The sequence below is a fragment of the Chelonia mydas genome, chromosome 26 (assembly GCF_015237465.2).
Source record: "Chelonia mydas isolate rCheMyd1 chromosome 26, rCheMyd1.pri.v2, whole genome shotgun sequence".
Taxonomy (NCBI): domain Eukaryota; kingdom Metazoa; phylum Chordata; order Testudines; family Cheloniidae; genus Chelonia; species Chelonia mydas.
In genome coordinates, this window is record NC_057859.1 from 6,115,548 (window position 1) to 6,140,193 (window position 24,646).

At 48.8% G+C, this 24,646-nt stretch overlaps 1 protein-coding gene across 5 annotated transcripts in view; it reads right to left on the reverse strand.

Annotated features, from left to right (window-relative positions):
• The window catches only part of PEBP4 (phosphatidylethanolamine binding protein 4), a 210,658-nt gene that overhangs the window by 18,583 nt on the left and 167,429 nt on the right, over positions 1–24,646 (reverse strand). For all 5 annotated transcript variants that reach the window (XM_043536176.1, XM_043536175.1, XM_007068327.4 and 2 more), the window contains exons 5-6: positions 17,135–17,180; positions 6,912–7,028 (exon numbers count right to left, since the gene is read on the reverse strand). In XM_043536176.1, coding sequence (XP_043392111.1) covers positions 6,912–7,028; positions 17,135–17,180 — 163 coding nt within the window. The remainder of the gene's footprint in view (positions 1–6,911; positions 7,029–17,134; positions 17,181–24,646) is intronic.

The window sequence follows — 24,646 nt, forward strand, 5'->3', positions numbered from 1 at the left end:
CCAACAAAGAAAATAACAGAACGCCACTAGCCGTCACCTTCAGCCCCCAACTAAAACCTCTCCAACGCATCATCAAGGATCTACAACCTATCCTGAAGGACGACCCATCACTCTCACAGATCTTGGGAGATAGGCCAGTCCTTCCTTACAGACAGCCCCCCAACCTGAAGCAAATACTCACCAGCAACCACATACCACACAACAGAACCACTAACCCAGGAACCTATCCTTGCAACAAAGCCCGTTGCCAACTGTGTCCACATATCTATTCAGGGGACACCATCATAGGGCCTAATCTCATCAGCCACATTATCAGAGGCTCATTCACCTGCACATCTACCAATGTGATATATGCCATCATGTGCCAGCAATGCCCCTCTGCCATCTACATTGGCCAAACTGGACAGTCTCTACGTAAAAGAATAAATGGACACAAATCAGACGTCAAGAATTATAACATTCAAAAACCAGTCGGAGAACACTTCAATCTCTTTGGTCACTCGATTACAGACCTAAAAGTGGCAATTCTTCAGCAAAAAAACTTCAGAAACAGACTCCAATGAGAGACTGCTGAATTGGAATTAATTTGCAAACTGGATACAATTAATTTAGGCTTGAATAAAGACTGGGAGTGGATGTGTCATTACACAAAGTAAATCTATTTCCCCTTGTTTATTTCCCCTCCTACTGTCCTTGTCAACTGCTGGAAATGGCCCACCTTGATTATCACTACAAAAGGTTCCCCCCCCACCCCCGCTCTCCTACTGGGAATAGCTCACCTTTCCTAATCACTCTTCTTGCAGTCTGTATGGTAACACCCATTGTTTCATGTTCTCTGTGTATATAAAATCTTCCTCACTATATTTTCCACTGTATGCATCCGATGAAGTGAGCTGTAGCTCATGAAAGCGAATGCTCAAATAAATTTGTTAGTCTCTAAGGTGCCACAAGTACTCCTTTTCTTTTTACGGATACAGACTAACATGGCTGCTACTCTGAAATCTGCATCTTCTGTCTCCTGAAGATAATGCTGGCTGGGGTATGCAAAATAACTCCCACTCCTACTGTGCTGGGCCTTTAGAAGAGGTTTGGTGCTTGGAGTGACTAGCATGAGCCTGAACCAAAACCCTGCATCCAAACTTGCCCTGGTCCAAATCCAGATTTCATAGCTGATCACTCTTTCTACAGTGGACGAAGCCCTTAACTCAACACATGAACCTTCCCAACCCACCCAAACTTTGAGGTGGGCTGAAAACCCTAGATCTGGTTCTCAATTTTGTGACCTAAGCCCATCTGTATTAGTGACAGAAATGTCTATGTGTTTGCCAGTAAGGTTTAAGCCAAAATACTTTGGATATATTAATATATCAGAACGAAGTCTCAGAGTAACCTTCATTCAGATGGACTGGGGTGTTCCATGGATTTATATACTAAGGTGAATGGGGCCATTTAAGATATGATATAAGACAGATAAATAGATGCGTATGTATGGTGATAGATAGAGAAGCATATCAGAGCCATCCACTGTAAATCTACTTACAGAACTGGATTCTTCCTTGCTGGTACAACATGGGAGTTTATAAGCAAAGACTCATATCCAGGTCAACCTGCTGTCCATGAGTGTATATATCTGGGATGGATTTAAGAAGCTGGCTAGATATGGGCAAACTCAACTGGGTATTTTTGAATTGTTTGCTTTAATAAATTAGCTTTCTTTTAGACTACTGTGCCTGCCTATTGCTTTATAGCTTAATCCAGGGTATGAGATATTGGTTAATATAGGCATTTGTTAAATATGTTAGTCAATGATATGCTATTAATTGATTTTTTTCCACAATGGATTCTACATTTAATATGCTTGTTGTTCTGGCTTTGCAATAATAGTTTCTATTGAAAACATGATAAAACATTATTTTTATAAGCACTTCTGATGTAATGTTCAAAATTAAAGACTTTCATACTATGAGGAACAGCAGTAGCATTTACCACGGATAAAGATGGCCCTGAAGCAACCCCACCAGAGTCTAATTATCTCACAAAGGTCAGATCCATGACTGCTGTACATTGGAGTAGCCCTGCTGACTTCATTAGTGCTACCTTGATTTACACCACTTGCAGATCTGGCCCTCAGATTTGGGAAAATTCAGAACTGGGTCAAGGTTTGAACTTTGCAGCTGGCCACAGGGTCTTTAAGGGCCGATCCAAAATACTGGATCCAGTCACCCCTGAACCACAGGAGACCACTGGGTGGGAATGTTGCAATTATGTGTAGCTACAGACTGTATGCTGAATGCTAGGTGCATTCGTGCACTCCTTCGTGTTATCAAGAACTTCTGTGCGCTCATAGGCCGTGTTGAAACTAGAGAGTTACAGTATTACAAGGGTCGAGAATTACTGATCTGATCGATCTAGGTGCTTTTATGCCCCCCCCCATCACTTGGTGCGGAGGATTTGTAAACTTCCCCCCCTGTAGCCAAGGCCCGAGGAGGCTGAAGAGGCTCATGCCATGTAAACTCATTGGGGGCAGCACCCATCTTTTTGTTCTGCGTTTGTACAGTGCCTAGTGCATCCTGGGCTGGGACACCTCGGTGCCTAACACAAATAATACATTATAACAATACTAATTGCATGGGTAGGGCAGGGAAGCACAGCATCATTTGCTAGATGTACCTGACCCCTATTCTCTCATTGCTCGCAAGGCACTTGTTTTGCACAACTTTCTGAGACAGACATGGCTCTGGCTCTGCACGTGGATTTTGTTTGTTGCCAGTGCTTCTCGTATATCTCCGTGGATGAGGCCACCTTGCAGGGTGTCCCTGCAGCTGACCCTCTGCCTGTCTCTTAATATCCTGCCTGTGAAAAATTCATGATGCAGTAGTGTTCTTTGAGACCCTGGTCATCCCTCCATGAGGAGGACGTTCCTGGCCTGGTGGGGCAGGGATTTTATGAACAATATTTCAGGGCTGTTTGTGCAACTCCATTGCCAAATCTCATTATTCCTGATGTTTATCTCACCACCTGATATGCATAATAGCTCGGAGGTGTCACTGATGAAACTGCTTAAGCTTGGGGACGTGCCAGCAAGGATTTGTCAGCATTTCACAGCCATTGAGACCTCTCCCCACCTTGGATTCTGCTACTCAAGTGATTTAGAGCTGGCCGGCTGGGTGGTTTTTTACAGCTCTTAACAGCGGCTCCTTGAGCCTCATCCCAAAAGATACACCAGCCCTGCTCCTTTTAGGGACCCCTTCGAAGGCACCTGCACGACTCTGGGCCTCCCGAGGTAGAACTAGGATCTTTCTGGGATCTGTCTCACTGCAGAAACATCAGGTCAGGCCCCATTGTGTGAGGTGCTGTACAAACATACCATAAACATGAGTCTTTGGGGAAAGCCCTGCTCCAACATTGGCTTTCTCCACTCCACTGCCCTGCTCCAACCTACAAGCGAAGCCCTAACAGGTGTATGAGACAAACGAGTCTGGCCAGGGTGGGGTGGAGGAAATGGGGGAACATACCGGTATCATAGGATGCACACATTATTAGGGCTGCTGTCTGCCCCACACAGAAAGCCCTCCTCTTCCAGAGCATGCCGTATCCTCCCTTTGACTGTTGGTTCAGAGGATTTCTGTCCATCACCCTGCTATCTTTTGTTCCCTCCATAAACATCTACCAAGGTACTTCACTGACCTCCTTCAAATCCCTTCTTAAAACTCTCCTCTACAAAAAACGTGACAATGGTTAGGCCGCTGGATGAGACCTCTGCTCCTCGCGCTGACCAGTATTGTCTCATTGTTTCCTTGTACTCTCCGTCTATCTGTCTGTCTCCATTTGTTGTCTCTTGTCTTATACTGAGATTGTAAGCTCTTTGGGGCAGGAACTGGCTTTGTCCTGTGTTTGCACAGTGCCTAGCACAATGTCCAGGGCCGGGGCACTGAGGCAATAGAAATAAATAATAATAATGGTCCTGGCTGTTTTTATAGTTCTCATGACCTGCTGCCCGGCCCCCCAGCATCTTGGAGGTATGGAGATGAGAGTGCTTTACTAGCCCCTCATCCTGCATGTGCTCCATCCATGGAGGGTTTCTAAGGAAATGCCTGATCCACAGTGGGATTTCTTCACACAAATTGGCCCTGCCTCCACTCTGCTCCTTCCCTGTGTCAGCTCTGCTTTTCTTCCCTCATTGATCCTCACGTTTCTAACCCCTGGCAGCTTCGGTAAGAACCATGTTGAGTCTACAGCCATGCTCTCCTCCTACTCCATTTACACCGATCCTCCTGTTATTTCCACTAACCCTCTCACTCCCTTCGCTCCTGGCCCTCCTAACTGCTCCCTTCCTCCTTTTTGTGCTCCTATTCCCATGCATTTTCCTGCATCTCCCTCTTCTTGTGACCTCCCACTCTCCCTATGAATTCATCCCCAAAACATTCTTCACCCACAGAGGAGGATGGGAGGGAAGATGGTCTGGTGACAAAGGCATGGCATTGGGAGTCAGGAATCCTGGGTTCTCTCAGTGGCTCTCCCACAGACTTGCTCTGACCCTGGGGTCCACCTCTCTGTGCATCCGTTTCCCCATCTGCTTCTGCCTGTGGGTTTGAGACTAAAGTGTGACTTTTTGCAAAGTGCTTTGAGATCCTTGGATGCAACCCACCACAGAAGTACCAGGAATGAGGATTATCCCAGCAATGACCTTGGGAAAATTTCTCCACCTCATGTATCATTGCATGGTGTGTTATTTGTGTCTAGAACATCTGTGCCAGAACTAGACCGCAAGCTGACTGGACAGGGCTATGTCTGTAGTATGTTGTGGGGGCTAAGTAAATAAAACAGTAATAAAGTATTACATGAAATTTTCTCTCCTGTTCTCTTAAAAAGACGATACCTGACTCCACAAAGTTTGCCAGCCCTTTTCTGTGCACCAGCACAGGTGAATTATCTAACATTGTTGTTCTCTTATTTAACTACACACATTGCAGCAAGCAATAGGATACGTGACCCAGCACATTCGGGGGGCGGTACGCATTGAGTCTGTAGGGTTAGTCCAGAACCTGGCAATATTCAAACTGAACACACACACACACACCCCCGCCCCCGCATCTCTGCACAGTGATCAGAACCAAAATCATGGTGTTTGGAGAAGCATGTTTCCTGTGAGCAGGGGAAATGTGATATGATAGGCCAAATTCTTCCCTACTGTAACTTGATTGAAGTTAATGGTGTTACACCAGGGGAGAAGGTAGCTCAATCAATTCTGTCCCTTACTCTGGGGATCTAATTCAGCTCATTGAAATCACTGGAGTTGCACTCACTTATACCATGACTGAATTTTGCCAGATGGGAGGGTGAGTTAGAGCTGGGCAAAATGTTTTGCACACAATTTTTTCAGTGAAAAATGCATATCTGGTGACATAAACGTTTCACTCAATTCTTTGTTTAGAAATGAAACCTGAGGGGAAAAATCAGAAAAAAATCTAACCAGTTTCATTCTGACATTTTTCTAAATGAAACAGTCGCATTTTTTGGGTTCAAAATGACTTTTCATTTCAAAATTTTCATAGATTTTTATTAAAAAAGTTCGAATACGTTTTAAAATGCTCAAAATCTAAGCGCAACATTTTGGGTCAAACAAAATCAACATGTTGTTTCCTTTGGTTTGACTCAAACCAATTTTTTTTTTTTTACTTTTTGATTTCACCAAAAATGTCCATTTTTGGTCTGACCCCAAATTAAATTTTTTTTTTTAGGGGATTTTTGAAATTGCCCTCAAACTAAAACATCTGTTATTCGCCCAGCTTCACAGCATGCAAACTACCTCATTGCTGTTGTCTAAATTGGATGTTTATAGGGCCAAGAAAGGACACGATACACTTCACAGATATAAAAAGGGGTCTCTCATATCTAGGCTTGGAAGGATTAGATTTTCATTGATAAATATGGGTAAACATCTATTTCACTGTGCACAACCAAACTGACAAAAATATTTCCATCGGTGAGAATCAATATTTACAGATAGGCAAAGACAGAAAAATGCTGCTTAAGAATATATTATAGGTTGATTTAAGGACATTTACTTTGTATATTTTGACGTGACGGTGACAATTTATATTTTAATGGTGATAATGTGTCATGTTTTTGAAGCTCAGCATCTTCTGTCATTAAATAATTATTGTCTGTCGCCCTCCCCCCCATAATTTTGGGCAACTGTGAAAATTTAAATAGATAAAAGTAAAAAAATGCTTACAAATGAACAGCAATATTAGCCACTGAAATTATTTTAAAAAATCTTTTAAAGCCTAGTTATATCCATCCACATTCACCAGGAGAATCATGTTAGAAACCTGGACAGCAAGAAAACAGGTGTCTAGTGCCGGTACAAATAGGAATCCAGGCAAGCGCAGAATCTTCTGTTTCTCTCCTGCCTCTATGAGCTCTAATGTCTTTTGCTTTACGTGGGGGCGGGATTCCCCTCTTACTGGTGTAAATGAGGAGCAACTCCACTGAAGCGGATGGGGTAAGTGCAAGTTGGGGTTTTGCCACTTGGAGTGACCCTAATTTTTGCCCTTCCCCCAAACTTGCTCGAGCGCCTTTTGTCTTCCTACTGGGCAACTGCTGCCGCCCCCACCCAGCCAGCACTCGTGCTTTGCTGTTGATCGCACCCATACGGATTGGTACCCAGAGTCCCTATCTGTTCTGCAGTACCCAGCTATGCCTCTACTGGGGGATATTTTCTATTGGGGTCCTCAGATGCCTCCCAGCTTGAAAACTTGACCACGCTGAGCTGGGAGATGGTGAAATAACAGACGTGCAGACAGATGATGAAGTGATCATTCCCTTCAGATGTCAGCTGTGCTAACAGAGAGACAGACAGAGACCGCAAGCTCAGCAGCACACAGAGAAGGCAGGTCATCTCTTACCCAAAGATGCCTCTTCCTCTGGACTTAGGGATATGGCCTCGTGAGCCGGCTGCTCGTACAGACGGAACTGGTAGCGATGGTACCCGCTCTGGGATGGAGGTGTGGGGCGGCCGTAGTCTGGAGATAGAAAACGCAGTGGATGAGGCTAGTGCATGGCCCAAATTCCATCCCCATAGTCACATACCCCAGGTGCGTATGGCACAATTTATTTGTAGCTGGCATTTTCAGAGGAAAAAATCTCCCCCCGCTCCATTACCCTCTTTGCTCCTCGCTTCCAATAACTTCCCAGCCAGGGACTGTGTTCCCCCCCATTCCCGTGCTTTGCATGAGCTGTTGCGCTATTTATCCCAGGTTGCAGCTTCGAGCCCTTTCTGCTGTTTCCCCCTGCCTTGTCCAGGAGCTCAGGGAGCTCCTTGGAGGTGTTACGAATTATACCTGATAGGACACGCAGACAACTGCTGCGAATTATACCTGGTAGGACACGCAGACAAATGCTACGAATTACACCTGATAGGTCACGCACAGTTCGAATCTAGGCTGAGGCACATAAACAAAGTCCACAACTGCAGAGTTCCCAAAAAACACCAAGTTTATTACGCTCGAGCGTGGTGCCCCCCTGCTAGCCAGGAGGGGACCCCGAATACAGATTATACAAAGGTTATATACTTTTTAGCAAAGCATGTTGCCCTCGTGCATCGGAAACCTTAGCCAATAAACAAACCCTTTTCTTATCTACCACCTATCCCTGCTTGGTGCATTCCTCGTGCTAAACCAGTATGTTAATTACACAGCATGGTCCTAAAGCCATGCATCAGTAACTTTTATTATCAGGATGGGAGGCCTCACATCAAAGGCCAGGAGATAGGGAGTTAGGGACTGACAAAAAACCAGATATTGGGAGGCAAGGCAGGCTGGAGACAAGGAGGAGGATTTTCACAGGAATGCAGTATCTAAGGAACACGCCTCCTGGTGCATGATGTGCTTGCTTTTAGACAATGGTGGGCCCCAAACCAAAATGGAGTCACATGTGCTAACTTTTCCTTAACAGTGGCGAGTGCTTGGCGCCGCTCGTCGCAAATGGACTCTGCAGGCCTGTGCAAGGGGATCCAGCGCAGCGGTGCACACATCAAATGGCTCTTACATTGGAGAAGAGGATGGGGCTACTCTATTTCTCCACAGCAATGAGCCAAGCAACGCTTTGAGGCCTGGCCCCAGGGCCCATGGTTAGTACAGAGAGGGGAGCAGGGCAGTTACCACCCTGCTGGGGTTTTCAGGTGAGCATGTCGTTACAAAGAGAGCTGAAGAAATTCAGTGCGATCTCAGGTGTCTCCCTGTCAGGACACATCGTATGTGTCCCCTGCGCCGCATCCTCTCCCCTCCAGCCTTCCTTCTCCCAGCCCCTCCCGTTCCCTTATCTTCCACCCATCTGGCCCCTTGCCACCTGCTTGCAAGCGCATTCTTGTTTCCCCTCCACTGAAACAACCTCCCATTCGACCCCACCTGCTTCTCCAGTCCCCGCCCTAGCTTCAAAGCTCCAAAGCACTCTGCCTGCGCCTAGTGCCCGGACTGCCTCTGCCCAGACCTCCCTGTATCCCCTCGAACTCCTTCCCCTGCCCCCGAAGGCATCACATTCAAGCTCCTCACCTGCACACAGTCTTGCCCTAACCCCACATTTGGGCTCCCAGCCCCACCTGCTCTCCATCCCCATCCCCATCTCTCAGCTGTACATATTCTTCTACGCTGCCCACTACTCCCCAGAGCAGCCTCCTTCTGTCCCTTGATCCTGCTTTTCACCCCTGCTCTCTTGCCCCATCCTCTCATAGATTTGCAAGGGCCAGAAGGGACCAGTGTGATCATCTAGTCTGAGCTCATCCTGCCTGCGTTTGATTGTAAACTCCCGGGGTCGGGGGCCACGTTTGAATCTGTACAGTGTGGAACGCTGGGCATCCCTATGGCCCCCGATAAATACTAATCTCTTACTCTCTGCACAGCAAACCTTAACTCTCACTCTTTTCAGCTATTTCTTTGTTGGACCCGAGTATTCTACAGGTTCTCCTGCAGTGAGCAGGGTTTTGGTTCTACAGAGACAGGCAGGATAGTGCAAGGAGCAGGCTGCTTTATATTGTTATCCCTAGCCAGGGAGTTCTTTTTTTTAAAGTGTTATTGTTTCTCGGTCTACAAACCAGTTCCTCATTGGTGGTACGCTGCCAACATTTTGAAATCCTCATGCACCAAACCTCAGAGGGAAAGGAACGTTTTATGGTCAAGTTGGGGACTTTTGTCTGTTTAGACGGTAGGCTCCTTTGGGCAGAGACTGTCGCTTATTATGCCTTTACACAATGCCTAGCACAATGGGGTCCCTGGTTAATACTGTAACACAAAACATGACTAACAACCACAGGCCGAGTCAGATTAAAGGTATCAGAGAAGGCCAGCCAAGATGGGAGAAACAAGCTGACAAGTTAGGGGACTGTGCATGCTTTCTTCTCTTGAAATCAAGCTGCAGGAGCTGGGTCATCCGACAGGCCAGTAGCTGATGGCTATGAAAACACCACCATCATTAGGGCTTGGTATTTCCCCATCAGTTTATAAAATCCCGTTCCACACAAAAAATCGAGGTTTCCTCCTAACATGATGGTGATTTATGCACTACCCCGGTGCCCCTCCCACATGTTCTTAAATATTAGCTTGTATTTTTAATAAAACATGCTACTCTCCCAATCAGTAGGTCATGCTTAGTACTCCGCGGGATTGTTTGCTAAGCAAGGCAGAGCATCTCCTGAAAAAGCAGGGGAATGGCCATACTGGGTCAGACCAAAGGTCCATCTAGCCCAGTATCCTGTCCTCTGACAATGGCCATTGCCAGGTGCCCTAGAGGGAATGAACAGAACAGGTCATCATCAAGTGATCCATCCCCTGTAGCCCATTCCCAGCTTCTGGCAAACCGAGGCTAGGGACACCATCCCTGCCCATCCTGGCTAATAGCCACTGATGGACCTATCCTCCATGAACTTATCTAGTTCTTTTTTGAAGGGCTGCATAGACTGAATGGCATGAATTCTAGTTTTCCAGCAAGAGAAGCAGCCTCACACCCTGTTCTCATAAGTCAAGGCATTAGCTGATTGCTCAGTTGGGCTCAGGCAGGAACGTCGCCCTGTGTCCATGTACACCACTGCACACTTGGCTAGCTTTTTATTGTCGTCGCCGATGTTCCCTCCAGTATAGCTGCATGGGAAATGGTTTTCCCATCCCTCAAATATTTCAGGTTCAAATTCCGCCCCCCCCCATCTCAAACCGGGGCAAAAAGATGAACTCTCAAAAATATTTGTGTGCCAACATTTTTTCCCAGTTTGGGTCAGTGGGAACTTTGCTTTGATAATTTTGAAACGTTTGGTTTTGATTGGACTTTGATTCCCCTTTTTTAGTTCAATTAGCTTCAATTTGGAACCAAAGTCATTTCAAATCAGAAATCTGAATTTTTTGTTTTGAAAATGTCAGTGCAAGATGTTTTAACAGTTTCAAAAATTCTTTTTTCCAACTTTTTTTTCGAGTTGGGAAATTCATCCAATCGGAACCTGGTTCATGAAGTTTCAATTTTGACGAATTGGCATTTTTGACCAAAAACTGATTCGGGAAAAAATTCTTGGCAATCTTTACCTTCAGGCAACATGTTGTGGTTTTGGTAGGAGGAAGTGTGATATAATTGTAACCTGATAACCCTGGGTGGAAAAATCTCATCTCCCTGCTAGAGAAGAGTCTTAGCTGTAAATTTTGGATCTGGAGCCCTGTCCAAACTTGCCCAGAATTCAGGGAGGCTTGGATCCAATGATGTAGCTCAGGCCTTTGTACTACAGGAAACCCGCAGGTATGGAGCACGCATCACAAAAGGGAGTCTAATGACATGCAAAGCGATTATGTGCGCAGATGTTCCATAACTGTTAAACTCTAAAAATGGCTCAAAGGGGCATTTCATATTTGTTTCAAGAAAGGAGGATGTGACGCGAAGGGACGAAAGGTGGAAATTCCTCCAGGACCTGATCAAATTAAGCCATCTGAGCAAGAGAAAGCCATAACTGCCATCTCCTCAGAGCATTAGAAAAAATTAAAAACAAAGGCTCTCCTTTACTTCTCACCACTGTTGATGCTGCTAAATCGCTTACTGCATTTCGCTCTGCTTGAGGAGTGAGACAAACCCAATCAGTTTAACTTTGGGCCTGACCCTGCAAACTCTGGCTATGAGGCACAGTGGCATTGACTTACTCCTGCTTTGCAAGGCAGCACCCTTCATGGCCAGGGTTTTCAGCGCCCACCGTCAAGGTCAGATTTTCACAAGAGCTCAGGATGTTGGGTGCTGAGCACTTTGGACAGTCTGGCTTGAAATGTCACAAGGGGAGCAGTTGGCTGCTGAAAATCTGACCTTGCCTTTCTAGTTACCTTCACTCTCTGGTCCTTGCGGCACTAGCCAGCAGCTGCCAGGTTGGGGTTCCCAATACCTCAGTGGAAGGTTGAAATAAGAAAAGACGGTAATGGTATTTTCGAAAGAAATAATAAAACACACTGCTATCCACAGCAGTTTTTGGAAAATCTCTTTTTAAAACTGCTCCTAAGCTACTAGACAATATCCCTTTAACCAGAGACTTATTGGGCCAAATCCCTGCCTGCTGTAACATCATTCGAATTAATCAAGCTACCCCAGGGTTGAATGTGGCCCATTTTGCATTGCAAGTCCTTGTTCCCATATACCATCTGCCTATAACGAAACCACTGGGGCCCACCTTCTTCCAAACAGCTGCTGGATTTGCTTTAAGTGGGCTGGGATTTCTTCCACTGACTGGGTTTTTTAACACCATTTGCTCCTCTGGATAAGTTCTATTTCAGCCAGTTTACTGTTAAACATTTCTCTGCTGCTGTCCAGGTGTGTAATAAAGTGTCTTTGCGTCTCCCAGCCTGTGTGTGGCGGACTGTCATTTCCTTATGATCTTAACTCCCGAAAGAGCAATGCAAGGTATGGAATTGGTTGCAGGGATGGGAAATACTGGGGCTTTAAAATAAACTATTAAGGATAATTGATTTTAAAGGACTTCTTGTTCAGACAGCAGCCAGAGAGAAATCTCACTCATGGAAAGGACATGGCTTGTCTTCTCTGCTGTCCTGCCCCTTAGGCAGTCGTTGGTGTAGTGTTACTAAATCAGATTGGTGGTGACTTACACCCATGCTGTAGTCTACGCTGGTGTAAATGGCTACACAAGGTACAAAGAAAAGCAGGCCCCATGTGTTCTACTCCCACCACCCTTGTAGAATCCAACCTGCTCCTTAGATACAACTGTGCTCCTCTACATTTACATTAGGGGCATGGTGTGACTTGCCAGGTGGAAGAGATATCTGCTACTTAGAATCATAGAGTAATGGTCTCATAGAATCATAGAATATCAGGGTTGGAAGGGACCTCAGGAGGTCATCTAGTCCAACCCCCTGCTCAAAGCAGGACCAATCCCCAACTAAATCATCCCAGCCAGGGCTTTGTCAAGCCTGACCTTAAAAACTTCTAAGGAAGGAGATTCCACCACCTCCCTATGGTGGAAACGCATTCCAGTGTTTCACCACCCTCCTAGTGAAAAAGTTTTTCCTAATATCCAACCTAAACCTCCCTCACTGCAACTTGAGACCATTACTCCTTGTTCTGTCATCAGCTACCACTGAGAACAGTCTAGATCCATCCTCTGTGGAACCCCCTTTCCGGTAGTTGAAAGCAGCTATCAAATCCCCCCTCATTCTTCTCTTCCGCAGACTAAACAATCCCAGTTCCCTCAGCCTCTCGTCATAAGTCATGTATTCCAGTCCCCTAATCATTTTTGTTGCCCTCCGCTGGACGTTTTCCAATTCTTTTACATCCTTCTTGTAGCGTGGGGCCCCAAACTGGACACGGTACTCCAGATGAGGCCTCACCAATGTCGAATAGAGGGGAACGATCACGTCCCTCGATCTGCTGGCAATGCCCCTACCTATACATCCCAAAATGCCCTTGGCCTTCTTGGCAACAAGGGCACACTGTTGACTCATACCCAGCTTCTCGTCCACTGTAACCCCTAGGTCCTTTTCTGCAGAACTGCTGCCGAGTCCCTAGTCTGTAGTGGTGCATGGGATTCTTCCGTCCTAAGTGCAGGACTCTGCACTTGTCCTTGTTGAACCTCATCAGATTTCTTTTGGTCCAATCCTCCAATTTGTCTAGGGCCCTCTGTATCCTATCCCTACCCTACAGCGTATCTACCTCTCCTTCCAGTTTAGTATCATCTGCAAACTTGCTGAGGGTGCAATCCACACCATCCTCTGGATCATTTATGAAGATATTGAACAAAACCGGCCCGAGGACCGACCCTTGGGGCACTCCACTTGATACCGGCTGCCAACTAGACACGGAGCCATTGATCACTACCCGTTGAGCCTGACAATCTAGCCAACTTTCTATCCACCTTATCGTCCATTCATCCAGCCCATACTTCTTTAACTTGCTGGAAAGAATATTGTGGGAGACCGTGTCAAAAGCTTTGCTAAAGTCAAACAGTAACTCATCCACCACTTTCCCCTCATCCACAGAGCCAGTTATCTTGTCATAGAAGGCAATTAGATTAGTCAGGCATGACTTGCCCTTGGTGAATCCATGCTGACTGTTCCTGATCACTTTCCTCTCCTCTAAGTGCTTCAGAATTGATTCCTTGAGGACCTGCTCCATGATTTTTCCAGGGACTGAGATGAGGCCGACTGGCCTGTAGTTCCCAGGATCCTCCTTCTTCCCTTTTTTAAAGATGGGCACTACATTAACCTTTTTCCAGTCGTCCGGAACTTCCCCCGATTGCCATGAGTTTTCAAAGATAATGGCCAATGGCTCTGCAATCACATCCGCCAACTCCTTTAGCATTCTCGGATGCAGCGCATCCGGCCCCATGGACTTGTGCTCATCCAGCTTTTCTCAAGTTGCAGTGTGGGAAGTTTAGGTTGGATATTAGGAAAAACTTTTTCACTAGGAGGGTGGTGAAGCACTGGAATGCGTTACCTAGGGAGGTGATGGAATCTCCTTCCATAGAAGTTTTTAAGGTCAGGCTTGACAAAGCCCTGGCTGGGATGATTTAGTTGGGGATTGGTCCTGCTTTGAGCAGGGGGTTGGACTAGATGACCTCCTGAGGTCCCTTCCAACCCTGATATTCTATGATTCTGTGATAGAACTATTGGGTTGGAAGGGACCTCAAGAACCCATCGAATCCAGCCTCCTGCACTGAGCCAGGACCAAGTAAACCTAAACCATCCCTGACAGGGGTTTGTCCAACCTGTTCTTAAAACCTCCAATGACGGGGATTCCACAACCTCTCTTGGAAGCCTATTTCAGAGTTTTACTAACCTACTATCTGACGTAACTCTCCCTTGGGGCAGATTAAGCCCATTACTTCTTGTTCTACCTTCAGCAGACATGGAGCACAATCAATCACCAACCTCCTTATAGCAGCCCTTAACATATTGGAAGACTGTTATCAGGTCCCTCCTCAGCTTTCTTTTCTCAAGACTAAACACGCCCAGGTTTTTTAACTTTCCCTCGTTGGTCCCGTTTTCTAGCCCTTTGATCATTTTTGTTGCTCGCCTCTGGACTCTCTCCAATTTGTCCATTGTTCCTAAATGTACAGTGAGCAGCCAACCATGTCACTGGGGCCGGGACTCCACGTCGTGGCTTGTCCTTTTGTCTTGAAGTGGGAGGGAGCTTCCCAGCCATGCTGTCCAGAGGCATCTTCCTCTCCCCACCAGCTGGTAGGCAGTCAGAGGGGTGCACTCCAGCTTCTGGCAAAGGGGCAGGGATTCCCTCCTGGTTCGGCAGGCTGCACTGCTTTGTGTTTGGAAATGGAGGTACCAGTTTCTGGGCTGTGATGAGCTCCTGCAGAGGCGTGGAAGGAGCTTCCCCAGTTTGTGCCACTACCCAGGGGCTGAGCACAACGGAAGGCTTAGTTAGTACTAAGCCCCACAATCAGGGTGGTGAGGATGTGTTCATGGCCCTGTTTCTCCCTCCACATGGGTCGGAAAAGCTTTGCCTCCTCTCTGACACTGTGCAGTGTCCATGCCCCCAGGAGCTCCATCTGGGGCATGACGCCTCCATTCCCCCCCCAGCCTGGTGTGGCTTTGCACCACAATCAAATCCTACATGCATCAAAATAACAACAGAGGGCCAAGCCCCAAGGTCTTGACGCAATCCTTCCTCAGGTTGAAGGTATTATTGAGGTCATCACCCTGGGGATTTGGGCCGCGGCCTTTTACATTTCTCTAGCAGTCTCATCCCAAAGGAGCCTACAGCACTTTACGCGCCAGGGGCATGATCCAAAGGGCTTTGGGTAATAGGCCCCAGTATTATTATGATGTAGTGGTATTGTGGTAGCCCCTGTGAACCCCAATCATGAATCAGGGCCCCACTGTACTGGGCTGACCCAGAGAGCGCACACTGAGGGTATGTCTCCCCTGCAATTAGACACTCGTGGCTGGCCCATGCCGGCTGACTCAGGCGTGAGGGCTCGAGCTGCGGGGCTGTTTAGCTGCCATAATGTATAGTCAGGCTGGGCCTGCAGCCTGAGCTCTGGGATCCTCCTACCTCACAAGGTCCTAGAGCCTGGGCTGCAGCCCGAGGCCAAACATCTACACTGCAATGAAACAGCCCCTGAATCCGAGCCTGAGTCAGCTGGCCCAGGCCAGCCACGGGTGTTTAATTGCAGCGTCAACACACCCAGATACAGGGAAACGTATCCCGGAATTCACTGTACAGCTGCCGGGGTGGGGGTGGGGTGGGGGCAACTAGCCAGCTGAGACAACAGCTGGTGTAACAATGCAGGGAGCTCAAAAAGGAGAATGAGGGCCTGGCTTTCCAGATGGGCTGAGCACCGAGAAGCTCCCACGGATTCCAGCAGGAGCTGGGCATGTACAAGGCCTCCGAAAAGCAAGCCATTATTTGTCCATGTCTTGCAAGCAAGAGGCTGGCAGTGAAGGTCTCATCGGAGAGACGAATCAGGGGGCTAGTTATAGCTGCTTGTTAGTTTGCACCATTTGTAGCTCAGGCACAAATTAAGAGAGAGAGAGATTTGGGGACATTCCACCTACAGTGAATAATCTAAGAAGCCGGGCGGGGGAGGAGGTGGAGGATGGTGGGGGGTGCTTCAGCTGGCTTGCTCTGGGGTTGAAAAAGTTTGCAATGCTTTAAACACCTCCTCATTTTCCTGTATCAGCTAAACAAGAGATCGATATCAAAGAGAAACCTGTTGTCTGGTTAGAATGTGAAACAGTTCCTCCTCGCTGCATTTCCGGTGCGAGGCCAAGGCTGTTGGTGCTCTGAAAGCCTGCAGCTGGGGGAATCCCTCGCTATTTACATCTTTCCATGTGTTTACTGAATGCAAATCAAAATGTGCGTGCAGGGAGGTTATTTTAACTGTTCTTTGCAAATCTCTTTTCACCTTGAAATGGAATGTGATTCCGAAATTCCGAAGCGGGGGATCTGCAAAGGCCACGGCTACCCGCTGTTCTGATCTGACACCATCCGTGTTGATAGACTCATGATTGGGGCCCAGATCCTGATGCTCTTACTGCGGTTGGTGAGTGCCTTAGTATGGCACCCAGGTACTGCGGTGATAGGCGGCAGTATCAACCCCTAACATGAGTAATCGACTGCAGTCAAAGGGACCATGTGTGGAATGAGTGGATGTGTTTGGACGGTGGGCAAGCACATCAGAGCCTGCCCTGAGAATGGAGAGATTTTGTTTGAACATCTGGTGGGGGAGCGGGGACGGGGGGCGGTCCCTGCTTCTACCAATTTGGGGTCTCTACATCCCTGCAAAGCTCTAAGGACCCCTGCATTTCCGACACGTGCACCTCCTGGCTTTCATCCTCCCAGCCTCCAGGCAGCTGCCTCCCTCACAGAATTCTCTTTGGACCCATCAAGATTGCTCCTTAATGGGCCAGAAGTTTCCCTGGTTAAGCAAAACCAAGCATGTGCCCCAGGTGCTGAGCTGTCTGCCCTCCCCATCTCCTCAGACCCAGGAAGAGAGAGGTCACAAATGAACTGGTGCCCAGCTCTCCCAATGGCAGTGGAAGACAGTGACCCTTGGACATCCCTTTGCACACCGTGCCGATACACGTTGAATAACGTGCGCCAGAGGTCTTGGGACAGTCAGACTGGTTGGGTTGGTGCAGCCCCAGCTTACCTGTTAGCACGTGGCCTTTCAGTTTTCCAGCCCTCAGGTCTGTGCCCTGCAATGACAGAAAGGATTCGGTTAACGCACAGGACACCAGAATACGCAGTTGCTCACCGGACCTAATTATTTGCGTTGTAGAGGGGCCTAGGATCAGGACCCCACTGCGCTAGGTGCTGTTCAGACAGGCAGTAAAAAGACAGTCCCTGCCCCACAGAGCTCACAGTCTAGGTTCTGACGAGAGACAGCAGGTGGATGAGCCAGAAGGTGGGGATGGGGTTGGGGGTGACCATAAAGGAAGCAAGTTTTGAGACAGGAAGCGGGGCCCCAGCTCACTACATGCGTAGCCACGGTCAGACTTACCCATCCAGGGGGAGGGTCTCAAAGGCACAAGGGGCAGTTAGGTGCCCAGCTCCCACTGAAAGTCAGTAAGAGCCATTGGTACCTTGGGGAACCTGTCCCCAGGTGTTTAATGTTAGCACAGGACAGCCCGCTGCAGCCTCCCTCGCGGCGCTGCCTCTCAGCACAGAGCACCCCCCGGACATTGCCTCGCTTGAGTTTAGCTGGAAAGTTTCCTGAACTGAGTTTGTTTCCTTCATCTTCACCTTCTCCAAACCTCTCCTGACAGATGTCATTCCTTTCCCTGGGTAAGCAGGGGAAGGGCGGGGAGAGAATGTGCCAGGGCCTATATTTTGCTTGTTAATTTATATTTTAAAAGTGTCAGTGACTTTGTGCCCAGCAGCCAATGCATTGTAGAGTTCCCCTGAATCGCAGGCTGTGTTGTCACTGTGCTCTTGAAGCCAGCACACAGGGCCTGTCAGACAGATCGTATTGGACCTGTTATCTGGGCCACAGGGTGCTGGGAAGGCTACAAAAGCTCTCTCTAAAAGCCCTGACACCATCCTGTGCACAGATATTCAGGCAGAAGTTAATTAATATCCCTGTGATGGCAGGAAGGTCACAGTGTCTTTGGAAAGCACATAGGCTGGAGTGTAGGGAACGAAGGTGAGGAATCAGAGATGCCTACAAAACCTGACAGGTGCAATTTACAACTGCTGAGACAGATCCTCAGCTGGTGTAAACTGTCATGCTTCCATTTAAGTCAATGAAGCCCTGCCAATTTACACCATCTGAGAGTCTGGCCTATTGAAGACAATGAGGCCATGCTGATTTACACCACCTGAGAATCTGGCCTGCTGTATTCTAATCAGCCCACTATGAGTGAATTATGAATAGATGCAGATTCACCAAAAGCTTCGGAGCTTCCCAAAGCAATTCCCAGCCTAAGACTCTTTGATTTTCTTCCCCTGATGGATCCAGAGAATTTCTCTCTGTCGCTTACTCACTCTTTGATTCCCTAATGCAATACGTGCATTACGCTCCCCACCAGGAATGTCAGGGAACCAGCCTATACCATGCTGTTCTCATTTGTAGACTAGAATGGGTCTATAACCATGTTCGTGGCCTTTGCAAAAGCCTTCTCCAAAGCTTTAGCATGGTTAGGGGATATAGGCAGGTCCCAGGTACCTGAAAAGGAAATCTGTGATGCAAGCCTTTGTGCATCCGGTGCAATGCCTGCGGTTATATCCGGGGACAGTCAAGAATGAGCATTTCTCAAACCTTGTGAGAGAGCCTAGGACAATTTAGTTATGGCGCAATTCAATGCCCTAGCTCGCCTGGACTTTACCACCCCATCACAGTCTCTCTCTCACCTCCTCCTGCTGCAGCACTTATGGAGAATTCTAATAAGGTTTTGTTGAGACCAAAATACAGTCGGGCAGAACTCACATGCTGCAAATCAGCAAACAGCACTAACAGATGGGGAGAGCCAAGCATAGCACAAGCCCATGCCGTGCAAACATCCCTCGACAGGTCTGCCAATGCACCTCACTCCTGACCTGCAGCACCCCCGACTAGTCCCCCACTCAACTCTGCCAGTGCACCCCAGTCTGGAACCGTAATACCCACTGCTATTCTAGTCCTATCCCTCCTACCCAGGTCTGCCAATGTGTGTGAATGCTCATCCGGAACAGCCCCCGTTATTCCAGGCCTGCCTGCCCACAGGCACCCAGCTCTGCCCATGCACCTTAGTCTTGACCTGCCCTAGCAGTAATTAATTAGCAATTAAAGGAGCATCAGATAGAATGCATCTGACTCCCAGCATTGCTGGATCAACTGTCACCCTTTCCAAGAATAATAGAAGCCATATCTTCATTGAGTCACTTGGTGATAAGAACATCGACCAAGATTCATGTTGCATAGTAAAGTTCATTGTAATGCAAACATCCTCTCAGTTTCTGTGCATTAGCTTTGCAGAGCCCAATGAAATTTTACCAGCCACAGCACAGAATTTCCTCACCCTCCCTTTCCATCACGCTCATGATAAAGATACTAATGACTAAGATTTTCAAAAGTGACGAGCGATGGAAGGGGCCTGGTTTTCAGAGAGTGGGTGCTCAGAACTGAATACTGCCCCTTGGGGGTGTGTCAAGTTCCCTTCCCCCCCAAACAAACCCCGAAGCACCGAAAATCATCGCTTTTGAAAATCTTGGCCTAATATTTTACTTGCCCATCAAAAGAAAGAAGCGATGGGTCCCGCGTGAAGGTGTGAGGGGAGTTCTGCATGCTGCAGTCTGCCAATGCGCGGAGCAGTTTATCTCGCCAGAACAATGCTCGAACATTCTTGGATGGCAGGAGTGTTCCCCCGGCCTCAGTTTCTTTGGGATGAATTTCACTTCTTGGATAACTCTTATCTCAGCCTCTCTTCCAAACCCATGCAAGAACGTGGTGGGGGGGTGAGGGGGTTAAAGGACTGTGCTGAGCATTCCATGGAAATTCTGATATTTTTTTTTAATGCTCTGATCTGCCATTAAAAACTCTGATGCTCGATTTAAGTGAACTATGGCCGACTTCAGGAAAGACCAAGCCTCTCTGACTCAGCAGACTGCTCAGGTGAGGCCACCTGGAGCTAGGCACAGAGTCAGGACACAAGATACCTGTGGTGCTTTGCCCGAAGGCAAAGCAGGGAAAGCGGTCGTTGGTGGCAGTCGCCTGGGGCTGGGACCCTGAGAGTGAGGGTCCCACCTCGGCAGCGATTTCTTAAGGGCCAGAGCAGCAGCATGACACTGAACGAACAGATGTTAGTGGCTAAGGATCTATAATGGGATACGTTTCGAGTTGAAACCGGTTCTAGGACCACACTCAGAATGCGGCCCCGCCCAGTTCAGAGCTGGGACGCCCTCCAGCCACCGTTAGCGTGGTGTCTTCTATGCCAGGAATTGAGGCCCTTTATGTTTCGGAAGAGGGTTGGTCTTTTGATTGCAGCACATGGGACTGGGAGTGAGGGGAGCAGCGTTCTGCTCCTGCATCTGCCACGACTTGTTGTGTGAATCCAGGCCAGCCTCCTCCCTCTCTGTAAAATAAGGACAATATGGGCTGCCTGGCCAGTGCAGGATCCCAGGTGCGGTGGAATCTGGCCACATCCTGGCGTACCCTGGATCTGAGGATCAGGCTCCGATTGAGAAGGGAGAAGAGGAAAAGCCCGGTGGGGCTGGGGCTAGCGGTGTGGGGAAGAGCACTTTACAATAGCTGTTTGTTATAAAAGAGGCAGAGAGAAGGCAAGATTTAAAAGCAAAGGAGCAAATTCTGCTCTTCGTCACGCCAGCGTCCAATCGGCGTGAATTGTCAGAGTTGCTCTGGGTTTGCAGCAGTGTGATGGGGGGCAGAATCTGGCCTGGGGGCCTCTCATGCCAGCGTGGAGTAAAGGATGCTGCTCCTGGCACCTCCAAGGCATTCTGGGCTGCTGATTCATTGGCTGCCTATCCTCATGGAAACGAGCAGCACTGCTCTGTTTGTGGGGAGAGCCTGCCTGAAGACTTTGGGGAGTCATATCTGCCCCTGGGGTCAAACCCAGCCCCAATTGCCCTGGGCAGCTTTTATTAGCTGGGCTGCCTGGCTGGATTCCTCAGTGGGACACCTGCGTGCTTTTGGAGGACGTCAAGAAGGCCAGCTCCAGGCTTTTCAGCCCCAGGAGGACGGCAGCCCCCAGCCACCTCCGCTCCATTAGATGAATGGGGCCCAGCAATGACATAGGCAGCTTTCTTGTACTTCAATTACAGACTGCAAACTGCCTGCCCACTCTGGAATCTGCGAGGGCCGGGTTGCCAGCTCCTCCTGACCCCACCGGAGCGCAGGGTCAGCAGCACATTTCTACGAGTGCAGGAGAGATGAGTTAATCTCTTCACCCACCTCTTCCCATTTGCTGGGAAGAATCAATCACTTTCTCCCCCGTCCAGGGCAGGCGGAGGTGGGAGTCTGGCTTCCCACCTGTTCCTAACGTGGAAAGAAGTTCCCGGTGCCTCCTTCTCACTTTGGCATGGAGCAAAGCTGCGGCTGGTCGAAGGCTGCAGCGTGAGAGCTGTCAGTTGTCATTCGCTGGGGAGGAAGGTGCTCCATGCTCCAAAGGCAGCACTGCCTGAATGCAGTGGGAATCCATTGATGTTTTCAGTTAACAAAAGGTAATTGACTAAAGGGCACTAGCTGTTCCCTGCGGGTACGGTGGCATCCTGCAGAGATTCATGCTTCGAGGTGTTGGTTTAGCGCTGTGCCTCCGGTGCGTGGAGTGCTCCTGAATGGAAATGAGCCCAGCAAAATTAACTAGACAGCTTCGGCTTGATACCCCCCTGCCCTGCTCCTTATCTTTCTATTTACACCTTGTCAAGGGCTGCTGTTTATTGCACTGAGGCACTTTTCACCGACCCACTGTCAGGGACTACACGTGGTGCAGCACAACAGAGAACTCGGCCTGCTCTCTGGGGAGGAGGAAGAGGTGTCTCGTGGTGGAACAGAAGAGTCCAGCCTCTGAGTTCTATTGTGAATGATCTATGGGAGCCAGTGACTTCATAGCTCTGGGCCTCCGTCTGCCCATCTGCAAACCGAGGTTGATGATAATAGGCCAGGTGTGCAAAAGCTGGTCTCCTAACCTGAGGACAGAGCCATATGAAGGACAAATTACCCAGCACTGCCAGGGAGAGTGGAAGCCAGAAACAGATGCCCAAATTGAGAGGGAGAGGAGAGAGATGAGGCAGTTTGGGAGAGGGAGATGCAGGTGCTCTGGCGAAAGGGAAGAGTTAATGGGGGAGCAGAGGGAAGGACAAACACGGAGGTCCCACTTTGAGAATTCTGGAGGGAAAGGAATGAAGAACATTATTTGCCTAGGAGACTAGCGCTGCCTAGAGCTGGCCCTGACACTGCTATTGGGATTGCCAGCTACTGTTCGGTCATCCACCACCCCCACCTGCTTTATAACTCCACGAAGTCTAGTTACCTAATGGGGACATCCAAATCAAAGTGCTTCCTGTACCTCTCAGCTCATTCATTTTCTTGTGACCTTGATCAAAGAGTTCTGTCTCATCAGAGGAGGAAATCCTCCCCGCCCCGCCGTAACTCCACTTGTACCAATGGAATTACACTGATTCACAGTGACTCCTGAGATACCGAGTGGGGATGCGCCACTTTGCCCATGCGAACATTGTGGGTTTGAATGTTTGACAGGCTCAAATGTTAGTCGGTTTATGTCCCACCTGAGTGGGACTCTGGCCTTGTCTACACTAGAGAAAAGTACCATGCTAAGTAACGGCTGGTCTCCTTCAGTCCCCAGGAGCGCACCTCTGTGCCCACAAATACAGGGGCTCTCATCGATCCCCCCCCAGTGCAAAGTAATGCTCCCAGCTGGGGTTGAGGGGTTAAGGAATGACGGAGTCTTGGTCACGCCTGCCTCAATCGTTTGAGCGTTGGCATGTGGATGCATCTCCCTGCTGCAGTGGGATAATCAGTGGGAAAGAAGCAGAGAAGGAAAATGCTAAAATAATCCAAGGCAATTGTTAGATTAGGCAGCAGAAAGGAGGAGAAGGAAACTATGAGGACAAAATAAAAACTATATGCAGGGTCCCCACCTGTGCCAGCTGGGCTTTGTCACAGGAGAGCGTTCGGGGAAGTTCCTCTGACCTTTGTAAACAGAACAGGCTCCGCATTAGCTGGGGTGGCACCTGTTAGTTCTCAGTTCAGCAGCCTTTTGGAAAGAACAAAACCCAGTGACCTCATGGATTTACATTACAGGGACACCGAGGTTCCTGAACTCGCAGTAGTTTTTGGAAATCCCCAAGGCAGTCCTAGAGGTTCACTGTGCTTCAAAGGCCTCAGAGTTCATCTCACCCCTAATACTGAGCATGGATTGAACCCTGAGCTCCTGCTGCACCAGGGGCAAGACAGAATCAGTCCTGCTGGGGATTTGTTGGCAAATTGGCTCCAGGTCTTCTCCACAGCCATCCCTACGAAGTCCTCTGACATATGAAACTGCTCTCCGGAGAGTGGCCTGCAAACTGGGTAGACACAACTCAACTTTGCTCCACTTCCTCAGGGCCTCCACCGCCCAACCTTTGTGAAACCACGTCTGCTGTACAATCTACCGTGTCTGCTGCTGGCAGAGCCGGAGTGTGTTTCTCTGAGCAGCCTCTGTGGGGACTGCCTTCCCCAGACCCCTCTCTGGATGGTATTATAAATCATGCTACAGGCTGTCACTGGGTGTGCTGGAGTATGCATGTGTGTACATATCTGTGGCTCGGAGCACGAGGGGAGAGCTGGTAGGGAGGGGTTAGTCTCTGATGTGGCCCTCAGGAGACAAAAGTTACCCTGGTTATGTAAGCCCTGCTCTAACTCCGCTGACCCAGGTGGTTTCATCTGCAGGTTCAACAAGGGCTAAGGTACAGGGCTAAGCACGCATGTCCCGAGCCAGGGTTACTCCCCAGCGGCTGCTTGCTCTCAGTGTGGTTACTTTGGCTGAAGTCTGGAGACTTGCTGAGTCAGGGGGCACAATTTTAAGAAGAGTCTCGGGGATTTAGAAGCCTAAATCCCATCGGTTTAGGCACTCCTGGGTCCTTTGGCCATCTCTCAGGCACAGCCCGGCAGCACGTTCCCGTCAGGCTCCAAACTCCCCCGGAGTCGGGGGGTGTCTAGTGCGGACGCAGCTGCTTTGTAAAATCTCTGTAACAATCTGCAATGAGCAGGCCCCCCCAGGGGCTGGGCTATCACCGTCGCACAGAGCTTCGGAGAGACCTATTTTCCCAGCGCCGGCTGGAACAGCTGAGAGCGCGAGAGAGGCGGAGGCGCCGCGCTGAACGGAGATGCGGGGCTCTGGGGCAGCAAGGCCACCCGGGATGTGCCAATGTTAGTTTAATAGCTCTGGCTACATGCCGTGTGCTTGGAGGCCACTGAGCTGTAACTGCCCATGGTGTTCCGCGTACTGCCGCACAGCCTCGGTGGATCCCTAGCACGGGCTGAGCTAATGGACGCTGATGTGCTGCCATGTTTATTAAATACCCTTTTATGAGAGCATTAATATTTCTTAATGACACCATTTGAGCTTAACGTCCTTTTTTCCTCCCGAGGATGTGGTCTGTGGCTTGTAAGGGGAGAGCTAAAAATTCCCACCCTCCATGCCGCTCAGACTGTGGAGGAGAGGGGCTG